Source organism: Aphelocoma coerulescens, chromosome 2, assembly GCF_041296385.1.
Source record: "Aphelocoma coerulescens isolate FSJ_1873_10779 chromosome 2, UR_Acoe_1.0, whole genome shotgun sequence".
NCBI classification, from domain to species: domain Eukaryota; kingdom Metazoa; phylum Chordata; class Aves; order Passeriformes; family Corvidae; genus Aphelocoma; species Aphelocoma coerulescens.
Window position 1 is genome coordinate 148,268,617 of NC_091015.1, and position 15,602 is coordinate 148,284,218.

General features: G+C 40.1%; 1 protein-coding gene across 1 annotated transcript in view; it reads right to left on the reverse strand.

Moving 5' to 3' along the window:
• Positions 1 to 9,009, reverse strand: part of LRP12 (LDL receptor related protein 12) — a 51,931-nt gene extending 42,922 nt beyond the window's left edge. Inside the window, exon 1 of the mRNA XM_069005336.1 lies at positions 8,647 to 9,009. Coding sequence (XP_068861437.1) covers positions 8,647 to 8,725 — 79 coding nt within the window. The 5' untranslated portion in view covers positions 8,726 to 9,009. The remainder of the gene's footprint in view (positions 1 to 8,646) is intronic.
• Positions 9,010 to 15,602: the final 6,593 nt, after the last annotated feature.

Genomic DNA, 15,602 nt, shown 5'->3' on the forward strand with positions numbered 1-15,602 from the left:
CTCCTCACTAAGGCAAGAGGATAAAGGTACAGCTCTTCTCCCAAGCCTTACTCATCTACAGTGTAAAGGCAAAAGGCCTGTGTACTGTCCCACATTTCCACAATAGATGAGGAAAACCAGAAAGCTAGTATTGGACTTTAAAAGAGGTTAGTAACATTATCACTCAGCTGCGGCATACTGGACTGTCATTTACATGAGACCTGTGATACCACTGAGGCTTTGTTACAGTGTGCATAGATGACAGATGCAACAGATAACCTGAAATCTGGAATTGAAGTGAGATGAACTAGACGACACCTAGGCAAGAGGCACTGGAAACAGCATTAGCTGGATCAGCAACAACAGGGAGGTAGGTCATTAGTAACTGGACGCCATAAATATTCAGCTCCCAGGCACATCCGGCAGTAAAGCTGCTGGAGTGCAGAAATGTCAAATGCCAGTTATCAGCCAGAAAAGGGACTGCAAAAAAGGATGTTTAAAAACATTGATGAAAGCCATTTGCTGAATTACAAAATGTTCAAAGACCTCTATTTGTTTATTCCCTTATTTGCTAAAATACGGGTCAAATGCAGGAATCTAACGTTCCTGTAGCATCCCTCTGCCTGAGAATACTTGGAAGGCCAGAGATCAAGATCTCAAGCAATTTCCAAGCTCTTCCTGCATTCAAACCCCTCTTCTTGCTTGCCCGTAGGAGTAACCTCTTAGACTGATTATGGTGGCTCACTCAGCCACCCTAACACCCTCAAAATAAAAGGCTGGTTCCTTTCCTCCCTTCTACTTGCACAACTTCTTAAAAAACAGCTGCTCTTGCAGACATCTTGGCCTCCTATTCCACTCTGAAGAACAGTTCTGCCACCTTTAGCTGTGAACATGCCTTAACAAGACGTTCCAAGCTTTCCCTCCCTTGCCACCACAGCTCTCCAGTCTTCATGAGTCTCTCCAACCACAGACACTAGCTGAACTTTAGCCATGGAACTGGCTGCTCGTTCAGTACCTTTAGATAGGAAACATGACAAATGGGAGGTGCCCTGACAAGGGAAGCTATTTCTACTAATTACACAGTCGCCCAAATCCATCCCTGTCAGTGCTTCCAGCTGCAAGTTGCTGTGATCAAGAGTCATGTGTCTGATGTCATTCATCTTCCTGACTTAAGAGTAGGCATCTCTCTCAGATTATTTTAATTGATGTTTAGATCATGGAAAGGACATATGTTCTTTCTCCGTGCTTTTAAAAATTATAAACTGGAAAAAATGAAACATTTATTCTCTCAAGTCCAGTTACAAATACTTCCATATGGTTTAAACACACATTTTGAGTTAAATCCCTGCGCACTCTCCCTGAGCACTTCTTTAGAAGAGAGCAAATGGAAAAATGTAATTCTTTAGTAATATCAAGAGCAGGCTGAAGTAAATACAACAATATTACAAACAAAAATGCACAATAATTAGCACTCAAGAATAAATTTCTGTTTGAAAATGACTCTGTTGAACTCTATGTGCAGGAAAAAAAAGAAATGGGAGGTTAAAGCCTCCACTTAAAACTATGTGATAAGAGAAGCACATATATATATATGCATTTGTTTACTGCATGTGATGTATTCATTACTCAGTCCCACTTACTACAGTATCCCTAATGGAAGCTTTTACTTTAGATACTCCATACAATTTCATAGAAGGAAAACACCCTACCAGGGTATACTAATTCACTGGATTATAATACTCTTTGTGAAGCATAGGAAAAAAGGCATTAGGCAAAGTTTTATGAAAATTCATGTACAGCTAAAATCTAGAGGTCAGAGCATATGAATATAAGTGCATGCCTTCCCACTACGAGGCACATCAAACAAGACTTCATTTTTCTGTTCTAAACTGCTTACCTTCACATATTGAAGAGTTCTTTCTAAAGGAGCAGCTCATTAAATGAGTAGGATCATTAAATTTTTAAGAGACATCATTGACTAGAACAAACTTATTTCTAGTAACACTAGATATAAATTAAAGGAAAATCTTATTTTTTCCATGAAAGGACTATTCTCACAATCCTTCCGTGCTTTCAGAGGGACTTATCTGTATCTCCCAAAACATGCATACAAAGCTGGAGTAATAAAACCAAGTTACAGGAGCCTCTAGCAGACTAATTTTTTCTTAACTTTTAAATACAAGCAACTTCATTATACACTTCCACCACATGCCTAAGTGTGCTCACACTGCTTGTTAGAGAATCACTCTACTGTTTTATGGCTACAACTGACTTTGAATGTCTGCTCTAGTTACCCAGTCAGTCCCAGGGGCTTCCACTTAGCAGAGGAAACATCTCTGAGGTTGAGCAAAGGGTAGTCATGAATTAGACACAATCAGTTGGGTGAAGTGTGCAGTTCCCATCCCAATACATAGTTCAAACGTACTTTCCACTCACAGAGAAACACAACTAGTTCACTTTCATTGCTTTGTGGCATTTATAACTTACTAAGCGTGACCAAGCTCAGCTTTCTTGCACAACAAAAAATTCCACAACCAACTAAATATATCTGGGAAAGTCCTATAAGTACTAAAACTCACAAGATGCTTAAGTGAGAGACCATCTTATGACAACTCAAGGTACTAAACCAAATAGTTTCGTGTGACTCCCTTCCCCCCTTCAAAACATGCTCTACTTGTAAGCTTTCTTAATTTTGGGAAGGCTTTTATTTTTGCTTGCAAACTTCTTGACTAGCTCCAAAAAGTTGCTCCTCACAAAATAGCTGAGAAAGATATATAGAAATTCCCTCATAACTTAAAATTCAGTGTCAAATAGAATAGCAGGAAAAAAAAAAAAAACAACTAGTAACTAGCTACTAAATGTGCTAGCCTTGATAAGAAGACACCACCATGATGATAACAATGTACCAAAGTTATAGTATATCCAAATTTAAAGCATCTGTTCAGAGAAACAAGTCTGAACCACAACTTACTTTTTTGAAGTGTTTGCACTGTTCAATTTTGCTGAATTTAGTAGTTTTAACTTAGATATTCACAATAATCAATACTATATATTTCAAAGCAATTGTAAAGCTTTGCATAGTGAAGCCTCAGTGAAGTAACAACTGCAGCAAAAAATCAAGTGAAGGAAACAAAAAAATAAGGTAGTCAGAACAACACAATTCTTCAGAGCATGGTATCATACAGCCTGCTATAAATTACTCGGAGCATTTATTTCTACTGAGGGGATAAACACAGGAACTCAAATCTACAACCAAATTTTATAGTATCCAATGCACTGGTACCCAGTGTTTTCTTAAAACCATGTAAATTATGGAGGCTGAATTTTGCCGACCAACAGACACCTCAAGTAATAACTGGTACTGCAAAAATGCCACAGCTAGTAATTCTGAAATGCATACAAGCTAAAAACATCCCAGGCTGTCAACAAATCACACTCTCTCAATTACTGCCTAGCTAGATATCTCAGCTGTCCCAGTATTTTAACATAATCATTAACTATCTGGAACAGTATAAATGGAACACTAAAACTAGAAAATGACGAGACATCTAAGAAAGCAAAACTACATTATTTACACAGTACAAACAGTACCCATGAATTTTTTAAAAACCTGTAAGGAAATTAGTGAATTATACTTAGTAAGTATGGAAATAATGCCTACACCCTGGGAAACTTGAGGCACCTGGTAAGAGGTACATAACATGTGAAGGAATGTACCTAACATACCAAAGGCCTGAAGTTTAAAAATTTGAGATCTCTCAACAAACCACAAGACTGATAATTGCAAGTTTTAGCCAGACCAAGTAACAAATGATAAATATTTAGTGCTTAGTTGAAAATAATATTGATACAGTTAACATCTATTTGACAGTAAACGAGGAGTGACTGAAGTGAAGGAATCAAAGAGATTCACCTGTAGGGTCCTTCCAACACTAATGCAGTAGAGCTCTTCCTCTCCTAGCAATGACAGAAACAGATGAAAAAGCCAGGCTAATTACATGCTTTGCTCTGATGACAGGAATGGAGTTAGATGGCTTCTGTCATGATTCTGGTTACAAGTACACCTCTGCTCTTCCTCTGGCTGACCGTGTTCTCATTTAGTGCATAATAACAATCACACAAACTACCTTATATTCAATTTTCAAACTCTTTGCTATGAGGTTGTTTAGGCTATGGATTTTTTTCTTCTCCCCTTGAATGAATGTCACTTTAAATATTGTTCACATAACCTCACAGACCTTTTGACTATAGATGCAATATTGGCTCTGGTCAGTTGAATATGTACATACTTGGACAAGTTGACATACGACTAACTTATTACACAATATAAATTTCTACAGTGTTAAAATTAGGACTTGTTCTCTTAACGGACTACAAAACTATTCTAATAAATTAAATGCAGTGGTTTTGCCAATAATACAATTTCCAACTTAGCAAAATATATCTGTTCAGTATATCGCAAAACATCACTAAAGACTGACATTCAGGAGTTTAAGATACAATAATTTATTAAGTCAAGCAATTCCTTTAGGACAGTCTGTTCTGGACTTAGAGTTCAAATTCTTTAGAAAATTGAATAAACCAGCTGGCAGACTTTATTTGCTTACATGATTCAGGCTATTATTTCAAACAAGGTGAATGAACCCAAAGAACTATTTATTCTTCCTCATCTCATACCATCATTAACAAACTGACACACAAGTAAAGTTTGGGTCCTGACCAGTGAAATTTTATGACAATTTTACTTGTCTTCCCTTAGAACTGAATGAAGAATGAGTTATATATACAGCCTTTTTTTAACTTCAAGCAACATCTGTACCACAGAAACCTGGAATGGGTCTAATCCAAAACTAAATGTTTTAAAGCTTATATAAGTGTACTGTGTTTTTCTTTAACAGGACAAAATAATATCAATAGCATTGCATTGCACAGTCTCAGCAGTCTAACATAAAACACTGTTTCAATCACAATTTTAGGGAATAATAATTTTCTGATGTCCACTAATGTTTCTCAGTCATTAGTGCTCCCGAGGGTATTCACTAAACCAAAATAAACCTGGAGATAAGGATAATTGAGACTGACCTCTCCTGCCGCTATTTCTACCCTGGAACTCTTTTAGTGTCCCTGTCCTACTACTGTAAATATTTTTCTTTTGACACACATTTACATCGGAAGTCAGAAGCAGGGAGATTCACCTACTGTACCACTGCACTGACTGCTACCAACTGTACAAAACTTTAAAGAAATTTTCTGTTGCCTTCTGGTCAATGGGACAGAAATTCAAATTAATATAACTGGGTGACAAGTATAGTTAAGACTATATAAAGTTCGAATTTCCAGAAATTTGAAAGCCAAATACCCATGCTTCCAGACTTCATTCCAAAGGAAGGCATGTCCTAGTTTTTGCATTATACCACCTCAGAGACTTTTCATAACTCAGCCTCTGCCCTGAACACAAATCCCTTACAAACTGGTCCTGAAAGTGCTGCATCACAGTACCAATTAGATATAAACCATCATCCTATCAAGAGTTAAATAAAAATCAAACAAAATGGTAACATTAGAAATTCAGTTCTCTAACTTAAGCTCATATTTTAGCAAGAAAGTAAGTAAGTTCAGCATCCCAGGAGGTACTTTAAACATGTACAGACATATCATTCAGGGACATGGTTTAACGATGGACTTGGCAGTGATGGGTTTGTGGATGGACTCTATGATCTTGAAGGTCTTTTCTAACCTACATGATTCTACAATTCCAAGATTTACTTAATTTCCAGTCGATCAATCATGGAACTTTGGTTTGAAAAATACTGCCCTCAAGAACAGGACTGATTTCTCAAACAATATTTTTTCCCCTAAAAAAATTACTTGCACAACATATGGTTCTCTTTTAAGCTCACATAACTGTTACGGACTTTGAGATAAGCAGAAACGTCTTAATATTTGTCCGAGTAAAAGCCAGGCCAGGATTACATAGAGACATATAAAACCAATTATTTCTTGGATATAAAACTCTCAAACCAACAGGAAGGCTGGAAATATAAACCAAAAAATACCATTGCCCAACGCCTCACCAAGCTGTAATTCTTGTTAGTCGGTGCTATTCCAATATTTCACTCATCAGTATTCCTCCTTCTCAAATTTTTATAATTATAGTCATCATCAGAAGAAAGGTTTGAAAAATTCACCAACTACAGGGAAACAGAGAAACATTCTCTGGAGAGCTCAATGCCCACATAACAACCTTGGTGAATTTAGTATTTTAATTAGCAGAAAATTCTAGATATTTTAACTGTGCAACTGCATAATGGAAGGCAACCGAAGTGATGCACCATTGTTTTTCCAAGCATGCATTTACCTTGGGTACTGCCTACTGCATTCAAAGCCTTAACGTAATGATATCTGGAAGGCTCTGCTCAGGATCAACATTACAGTCCAGAGCTATGCTGACAGCAGTGTCTTGATCAAATTCACGCCAGTATTAAATTAGTTTAGTTTGGAAGAGCTAAAAGCAGTTGTACAGGAAGGTAAAATGCTTTAATAGGACATAGTTCCCAGTCTCACTCCCTTCTCCCAAAAGAAATAAATGGGAGAAATCAAAATGAAAGCTAGCAAAAAGGCTACACTTAAGTGCTTGCTTCTGTTTTAGATACTATAGCCTGGGGAGGAAAAAGTTCCTTTCCTTTGCGCAGTGAAACTGGTCAGAACTTCAGACATTTGTAACAAAAACTGTTAAGGGAAACTAATCCCTCATGAGGATGAAGTGGCACAGCACGCTGATCAAAATCAGAAGCACATTCTCCTTCCTGGAAGTGGCATTAACGGATGGTGACGTGTTTCTTAGAAAGGCAGAAGAAACTTATGAAGCCTTCTTGGCTGAACTTTTAAAAGTCTTGATTAAAGGTCTATGAAAAATGTTTTTCAGAAAGAATTTTATTTGGTTGGTTTTTCTCTAACTAAAAATTATGCTTGTGATTTAAGTTTTTGTAAGGGAAATGCTAACAGTAACACATAAGTTACAGTATCACAATTCAAAATGTTTTACTTAGGTCAGGCTGATAAGGAATATCACAATTATAATTTTGACTTTTATTTTCAATTTTGTGATGAGTATAATAAAACCAGCACATGGAGTTTGTTCGAAAACCTTTCCACAGAAATTAAATTTCTCAAGTACATTAAGTATGCAAACAGAAAAACAGCTTAATATATCCAAACTTGAGATTTTTGCTACCACTTCCTGCTCCATCATTAACTAACTCCTTTTCAGTTGGGCTTGTAGTTTACCTTTTGACATGAAACTCTTTTGCTTGACTTAGCATGCATTCAAAAGACTGGTCAGTACCCCACTTTGTTCATGCAAATACACCTGCTCAAAAATTACACTTTACCAGCGTAACTATTCGGATACAGGTACTGGCATAGTTGTAGCTCTGTTTGAAGAAGCCTTCCTTACTTTTCTTCTCATGTAAATATGAAATAGGAAATGCTCCTTCAAGTTTATGTAGTACATCTACACTTTTAGAGTTTGGACTGATTGTTGCAGCAGAGGTATGTGCTGGACAAAGCACTTTGCACAGACAAATCTGAAATATCTCGATGTTCCAGACTTGAGCTTGCTTTTCTTAACAGTGAAAGGGATTCCAATTTCATATGCTTAATCACGTGTTTAGAGCAAAAGCAACTACTTCAGAAACTGCTGAAGCAGGACCCCTTGTCGCTGTCCTCCTCAGGGCAAGGCACATGCCCGGCTCTGTGCCAAAGGCGGCTTCTCCTGCTTGAGGCCCACGGACACAACCTATGCTCGACTTCATAAAACAAACACAACTCCCTGAAAAAACATGAGATGACTCTTTATCAAGTATCTGTGTTCTGATCTGTCATGTGTTACTGGGCCACCTTCATACTGTAAAAACCAATCTCAGTAATCTACACAAATATTTTTCATTAGCAGTTGTGTTTAAAGATGGGTTTATACCCAGGGATGAAATCCTATTCGGGTATGAACTGCAGACAGGCTGAGCAGAAGCAAAGGTCCCTGGAAGGTCTTCCAGGCCTGTGCTGATGTGTCACACACTCATCACCAGCGCCAGCCCCCGACCCCGCGGCCCGGAGAGGCCGCCCTGCCCCCGACACCAGGCCTCGTTCGTGCTGGCCGGACGTGGAACATCTCCCAAGCATCCATCCCCAGTATCCACAGGCAGCGATTACTCGTGACTCAGAGGATTTGGGGCTGGCTTGTTTGTGCGGCCCCGCGCCAACTCCGGAGTTCCCGGCAACGCACATCTGCGGGAGAGCAAGCCGAGGGCAGCTGGGCCAAATCCCAGAAATCCCGGCCTCAGTTTTAAGGACTTCCCAGAGGAGATTTCCGTCAACCCCCACAAATAATAAACAAATAAATTACAACACAAACAAAAACCCCAAACAAAACAAACAAACAAAAATCCCCGGAGCGAGTTCTGGAGCAGTCGAGCTCGAAGGAGACGGGGCTGGGGGCGGAGAAGGGAAGTACGAGGACACCAGCCGGGCCTGGCGACGGTCCTGAGAGGCTACAGAGACCCCGCCGAGGCCGGCCGGGAGAAAGGCCGCTTTGTTCCCCCTCCCCCGCGGCCGCCTCCCGGCCCGCGAGACGGAGGCGGACGGGCGGCGTCACTGCCCGGTACCTACCGCAGCAGGAGACGACGAGGAGCAGGAGCTGCGCTGACCTCCAAGCCGGGGAGCCCTCTGCGCTCCCCCAAGGGGCCATAACACCCGCCCGCGGGGAGGCAGCGCGGAGCCGGAGCTGCTACCGCCGCGCCCCCAACACGGAGCCGGAGCTGCCGCCGCCGCAGGAGGGGCCGGCGGCGCCTCGCCCCGTCGCCCGCCGGAGCCGCCGCCTCGGGGAGCGCTAGCGGCCCGCACGCCTCGGCCGCCGGCTCGCCCGCCGAGCCATGAGCCGCCACCGCCGCCGGCCTCGGCCTCCCTCCCCGCGCGCCGCTTCCTCCTCCCGGCTCGGCTCCGCCGCGGCTGCGCACTGCCGGCACGGGCGCATGGAGCCGCTCCCGGCAGCCGCGGGCCGGGCGGGCGAGCGGGGCGGAGCGGCGGCCCCCAGACGGCGGGGGCGGGCCCGGGCCGCCGCGCTCGGCGCAGCACCGCCCTGCCGGCTCCTCCGACTCCTCCTTCGTCACCTCCTCCCTCTCCTCCCACTCCGTCGCCGCCGCAGCCGCCGGGTTTTGGCCCGCCCCGGGCAGCGGCCGTCCCGCCCCGTCCCAACGAGGCAGCCGGCTTCACTCGCGGGGCTGAGGCGGTATCCGGAGGAGGGAGGGTGAATGTCTCGGCGGCTGAGCAGCCCTGGTCCCCGGCCCACACAGGATAACCCAGTGGGTGTTTGAGTGCCCTGGCTCTCGGCCCTGAGTAAAACTGCCTGAATCCAATCCCAGTCTGTAAAGCACAAGGATACCCTGGCAGCCGGGGGCTGCGGTGCTTCTGATCTCCAAATCTGCATCTCAGCAGAGAGACCGAAAAATTACCCTGGGAGCACAAAAAGTGCAACTGCTGTAGATGCAAAATTACAGACCCCATAGAAATTCCTTGTGACACTTCCTGTTCGATTACGATTTCCTGTTTTCCTGCTGCACAGTTACCTGTTGTCAAAAGCAAGCAGAATTCACAGAGCAACTTTTATATTTATTTTTAATTTTGCAGTGCCTGTTGCAGACCATGATGAAGTAAAGAAATTCAACCAAATTAAATTTAATAAAGAAATAGATTTTATTCCACGGCCGAAAGATCGGTCCCACAGAAAGCCACGATCGAGAAAAGCAGCTCTGAGCCCGGGGTCGGAGCTGGGTGAACACGCATAGATCTGACCTCTGTCGCACCAGACCTCCCAAATTCACCACTGCTGCTTCGGCTGGTCCCTTCTTATACAGTTTTTGGGTAGAGTCCGAATTAATTCTATTCTTCTCGTAATTTTAGCATATTCATGAAGTTTTCTTGTCCCGGAGTTGGGCTGCACAAAGCCTTTCCTGGGTCCGATGAATTGTCCATCCTGGGTGATGAGTGGGCCATTTCTGGTGATGGAAGGGCCATCTCTGGTTCCTGGAACAGTTATTTTTAGTTCCTGGAATGTCCTATTCCTTATCAGATGAGATGTAGATATCAGAAGGTGGTAACCAAGTCGTCATGGTGCAAATGTCTCGGTGATAAGATCCAACCTCACCTAGGTGAAATCCTCACTTATTGTGAGAGAACTACTTTTGGTGTTGTGAAATTTTTCTCTCAGCCAGGATTTTGAAACTGGGTCTCTACATGGTCTGATTACATTCCAGTTTTATACATAATAGCACGAATTACATACTTTATTTATAACAATGAGTAGTGTTTACTGCCCCTGTTTGACTAGAACCATTTGTTTGGAATAACAAAGTATTGCCATCCCTGAGAAAAGCAAAAGTTAACTTATGTTGGTAAGGCTTTATAGCTACACCTTGAAAATAGATGTGTTGAGTCAGACCAGAGTTCTTGCTCCACAAATGGTCATTGCTACGGAGAGTGCTCTATGCTATTTCTTCTCATTCATCTCATTTCTTTCATAGAATCATGAAATAATTTCAGTTGGAAAAGACCCTTAAAATCATTGAGTCCAACTATAAATATAGCGTTGCCAAGTCCACTACTAAACCATATCCCCAGGTGTCACATCTACATATCCTTTAAATACCTTCAGGAATGGTGAGTTAACTACTTGCCTGTTCTAATGCTGACAACCCTTTCTGTGAAGAAATGTTTCCTAGTATCCAATAACTTTTCCTGTCACAACTTGATGTTATTTCCTTTCATTTATTGTTACGTGATTTCTCCTGCTTTTGTTTCCAAATCCCCATCTATTTGGGAAGGAAGAGAAATATATTGGGAGGATGTCGCATTTAGAAGGGAGGAGATGTTTATTTAAGGGTGAGCATCTGGATGAAGATTCAGCATTAATAATAGTCATGAAAGAAGGAAGGTAAACCAGCCAAGCATGAATACTTTCCAACTCTGGGAAGTTGTGGTCCAGAAACATCTTGTACTAGAGATGGCATCATTGAGTTTAACTGAAGAGTTAACTGAGTACTCAATGGATTAGTCTTCAGTACATTTGCCCAGTCACAGTTTAAACCTGTAACTGTTCATCTCTCCAAAGACATGAGTATGCACACAAAATTAACATTTCATGGAAGACGAATACACAGCTTGTAGGTTTATACAAATAAGTAAAGCATTCACAGCAGCTTGTTTAGGTTTCTTTCTACTCACAAGTCTAACTAACTTCTTCAGTGAAACCTCAGGTGGCTCTTTTTCATGCACTGTATCCCATTTGTTTTATAAATTTTGATTATTAACAATGGGGCACTGAAGGAAAGCTCAAGAAGTCTGGTCTGTAGCTACTGAGAGAGTCATTACTTCTTTTATGAACAGACACCACACAAAGCCTATGAACGCACAGGGACTTCTAACCCTCCCACAGTAATTACAGCTGTAACTGAGAGATGTGATATGATTCTCTTTCCATAGATTTTAGTTGCATAACAAAGAAGACAACGCTAATTAGCATTTCAGATTAAATGCAATTCCAAGCAACTCAAATATCTCTGTTGGCAAAACTGACTTCAACTTACTGCACAAACAAGTGGCTACCCTTTTCCATGTACCCAGGAATGATTGTTCATGACAGATACCAAAGCATCAACCCCTGGCATCACGGGTTTAATTCCAACATCCTTCTTAAAGATGCAGATTGAAGGATGATATACAAAAGTCTTGCCTCAGTACTAAATGAGCTTGGCAAGCTAAAGGTGAGATACTGAAGTATAATCTAAAGAAAAAAAAAACTGCTGGATCAGTTTGCCTGCATATGAGATGAGCTGGATCTTTTAAGTCCAGGGAAGATAATGTGTTAGTAGTCCAGATAAAACACTCATGATGTCAGGCAACATCTTCTCATGTAACAACCTTAGCAAGTCCACCAGATCTAAAAATTTCTTTCCTAGCCATGTTGCCTGAGTAAAAAGTCTTATTCATTTTTGGCAGCTTTTTTTGCTACTCCTGTTGGTCTCTGCTGGTAGCTTTCTTAATCTCTGATGTTTTGGGAGAATATCTTTACTCCTATGCCTGAAAAGTATGTTCTAAATCCTAGTCATATCTTTATGTACATGAAATTCTAATCATGACTGCATTTTTTGTTTAGTGGTTGTTCTTTGCTGTTTTCTGAAGATGACTAATAGAAGTTTATTAGTAGGAATAATTGTAAACTGGCACAGATGTTGACAGCATCTTTCTTTTGTATTTGAAGGCAGGTGAAGATAAAACATCCTCAAAGCACACATGCTTCACCTTGAACCAAATCAAGATTGCTGTAACAGGCAGTCACTCTTCTGTCTGATGCTCAAGGTTGGCACATGAAGCTACTGAGGCAGCTTCAGCAAGAATTATCAGGCACCCACTGACAATATCAGCATATGATTTTTTTCCTCCTGTACTTTTCTTTGCAACACTATTATGTTTTTAATGATCAGTTGGTTATAGTCACTTCAGCTTCACTTCACTTCCTGCTAAGTGCACTTCCTTTTTGCCATCCTTGCCCTTTTTTTTTTCTCTTCCTCATTTCAATTCTCCCAGTTCAGACTATACTGTTAGCAAATGCCACCCACAGATTTAATAGCAGTTTTATGGCCCATTGTAAAACTACTCCACATTTAATTCCTTTCTTTCTATTCCTGCTCTGACTGTGTGGAAAATTGGAGACAATCTTACAGTGTCTCTCTAATGCCAAGTCCTGGTTGGAACCTCTCAGCACCATTTTAATACACAATAAAAATGAGGACAATTTAAGATGTTGACTAGATCTCAGCTTAATGAAGTAACAGTATTTTTCCTTTACCAATCCCAGTATTTTCTGTCCCATAACCTCCCTTCATATGAGGTCATAAGAAATATGGCTATAATCAGTACCAGTATTTAACTTCTTGGTGAGCCCTCAACCACATCAGAATTTACCTTAGCTGTTTTTTTGCAGAAGTTTATCATAAGAGTGACAGCAATAGAATTCTAAATATTCTTATTTTGTGTTATTAGTTTTTTAAAAACAATTATTTATAAACAATAAAGCATATCAATAGGCAGCAGAGGAAATAAATTTCTCTCCTAGACTTAACATTTATTTTGCAGCACAACATATGAACACTGGGACAAAAGTTATTTGTGCCATCTATTCAATGATTTATTTTTTCTAACAAACAGTTGTTTGCACAGCAGTTGTCTAAAGGGTACTACTAAGCTACATTTTTTTAACAACATTAATTTGAATACTAGACCACAGCTACCTCAAATCTAGAGTACCCTACATAACTTCACTGCAAAATGATGAAAGACAGAAGAAGATGTCAGTAATGTCTGGATCAAGGCCATTGTGCTAAAAATATATAGCATACATCAGAATCTGCTTACAGCATGCTGGTGTACATATTCATATTGCTCTTCGATATTGGAGGAAATATATCAAATGTGTTAAGTCATCATTTATTTCCCAGGTATTTATTATTAGTATCATTGTGCAGTCTAGAGGTCAGTCAAGAGCAGGGCCCCGTTTTGCTAAGGACTGAACAACCATAGGACATGCTGTATGCTGAGCAGTGAAAATAGTCCAAATATAGTTCACCTAACTGCAAATGAAGTGTGCCTGGAGGCAGTGACAGTGTAGCTGCATCCTTGTAGCTTGCACCCACCCAAATTAATTTTGTAGGGCACATTAGTTTAAGCACCATACTCCACTAACTGCGTCTGGGATTCATGTTCATTTCTTCAAACCACTGCAGAGCACTTGGAGTAAGTCAGTGCTCTTTTTCCATGCTTTCTGGACTGAGGACCTATTTGTAGACAGTTTCTAAGCTCTTTGCCTAGAATCTAAACAAAGTAACTCTATCCCCCTCAGGAGAAACGGGTGTGTTTACAAACAAATTTTAAGAACTGCCTACAAAATTTCTTACTTCAGTTAAAAGTAATTCATGTCCTTAACATGATAGTAGTAGGGGTTTTCCTTGCTAGTCATCCAAATCTGGACTGTCTCTCTTACATGTATCAGATACTATGCTTTAAATATTATTACAACTGGTTTAAGTTCAACTGACTCTGCAGATTAAATCATGAGTTATAGTTGTAAGCTCTGTAGTTTCCCTGACAGTAACAGCCCTTCTGTCATATGCTTCATGAATTGCAATTGCCTAATTTTGTAGTTTTAAACAGTTCTGGAAATGTTGCCCAAGCTTATTCATTTATTAAAGTACATCACTGCTCCTGAAAGGACAATCAAACAGAAGTAACATCAATTTGGAATAGGCCATGTGACAAAGTGTGACCTAATTCAGCCTGCAATTATGCTGTGTAATTTACTGCTTAAATAAGTACCTACAACATAGTACCATCACTGGTATTAAAACTGCTTTTGTTCATTCCTTACTGTTAAGTAAAGCAGCTTAACGCTTACTGTGGCAATGTGGACCTAGGTGACAGGCAAAGATCAACAAGTGTGGTGATGTCTTCATTCTTCTGCCTGCTTCCTTAATTACAGCCCCAGAAGTGGCTTAAGAACCATTATATTAGCACTATTTTATTACAAAATTTCCAGTGCATTAGATAAACAGCAGTGGTTATCTAAAGTGAATAGTATCAGAAGATGAGAGATAATTGGAGTCTATAGTTACATCACATCTCAGAAGAAAATTTTGTCTTTCACTCCAGCTTTTGAGACCTAAGGCTGCTTTTCACAGTCATTCTCTTGCCTTTGGATTTATCTTCTCAGGATTAAGGAACTGGATCTGCTTCTTGATACCTGGAAGAAACTTCTATCACTGAAATCTCTGTTTGATTTTTACTGTGTCAAACGTAATAAACCCGTAAGAAAGGCCTGAGTTTAAAGTCTAGTAAAAACAATGTAGATATTGTTGTAGATATTGTATACAAATAGCTGAAGACATTTGTGTAAAGCTTTCAAATATTTTTATCAATTATCCAATTGCAGAAGGAGCACAACTGTTCAGCTGATTCATGGGTAGAATTAAGAATTAAACTATTATTTTAATTTTAGAGTAAACCCAAAGACCAAAGGGAAGAGAAAGGCAAAATATCCTGATATCCTGAATATGCAAAAAAAAAAAAAAAAAAAAAAAAAAAAAAAAAAAAAAGAAGAATAAATAAAAAGCTAAGACAAAAGACTTCATGATTGCAAAGAAAACAAAAAAACCCTCAAAAAATCTCTTCAATACTAATAGAACATTTCATGAGCAGTTTTCAAAACCTAAGGGGCTAATTAGTTAGTGTGGAAAGAGCTATAAAAAAGCCCACAGGGTTGTTTTTTGTTGTGGATTTTTCATTTTCTAAATTAAATTTAATTTTTCTTACATACAATTTTTGAAGCAATTATCTTTTCAAGCTCCATACTGACACTGGTAATATTCTTGATTTTTAATTAGGTTAAATTAGAACCTCCTTTATCTGGCCTGCACATGCACATTATGTCTCCACTGGTCATTAAAGCAGAAACAGCACAAAGTATGAAGTAGTGAACTACTTCTAAAGTACGGCAGTTTAAAGTTTACTGAATTTAT